At 56.7% G+C, this 540-nt stretch overlaps 1 protein-coding gene across 1 annotated transcript in view; it reads left to right on the top strand.

Moving 5' to 3' along the window:
* Positions 1-540, top strand: part of LOC104274812 (proto-oncogene tyrosine-protein kinase Src-like) — a gene marked incomplete at its 3' end in the record, with an annotated part of 7,084 nt that overhangs the window by 4,205 nt on the left and 2,339 nt on the right. The window contains 1 exon segment of the mRNA XM_009870549.1: positions 100-198. Within this exon segment, the coding sequence (XP_009868851.1) occupies positions 100-198 (99 nt within the window).

Genomic DNA, 540 nt, shown 5'->3' with positions numbered 1-540 from the left:
CCCTTCCCAGGGGGCCTCTGCGCCCCCCGTCACAGGAGGGAGAGGGGCTGGCTGGGAGTCTCTTGGCTTCACACTGAGTGTGTTTTGGTTCTCTTGCAGGGAAGGTGACTGGTGGCTGGCTCATTCCCTCACTACAGGACAGACGGGCTACATCCCCAGTAACTATGTCGCGCCCTCAGACTCCATCCAGGCTGAAGAGTAATTGCCTTCTTTTAGACAGTTTAAAAACGAGCAATAGCAAAACGCACCCTGAGCGCTCCTCCTTGCCCCCCTCTTGGACAAAGCCTGTGAGGCTGCCCCGGGTTTTTCCCTTTTATGTATCACCTTTGCATCTTTCACTTTAAACGTTTTCCAGCCTTTCTTCTTTAAGAAGCGCATGGGTGCGTTGTGCTTTTGTGGTGGAGGGCTGAGTGGTGGCTGAGCAGGGGCAGTGATGCTTTTGCTCTGGGTTTTACTGTTCCTCACGAGCCCGCAGGAGGATGCCACCGGCTCCGCCGGTGCCGACTGGGCTGAGCGCTGAAGCAACTGTCGCACGGGGGG

This window comes from Apaloderma vittatum, unplaced genomic scaffold (genome assembly GCF_000703405.1).
Source record: "Apaloderma vittatum isolate BGI_N311 unplaced genomic scaffold, ASM70340v1 scaffold25395, whole genome shotgun sequence".
In the NCBI taxonomy this organism is placed as follows: domain Eukaryota; kingdom Metazoa; phylum Chordata; class Aves; order Trogoniformes; family Trogonidae; genus Apaloderma; species Apaloderma vittatum.
This window is presented reverse-complemented; position numbering and strand designations above follow the sequence as displayed.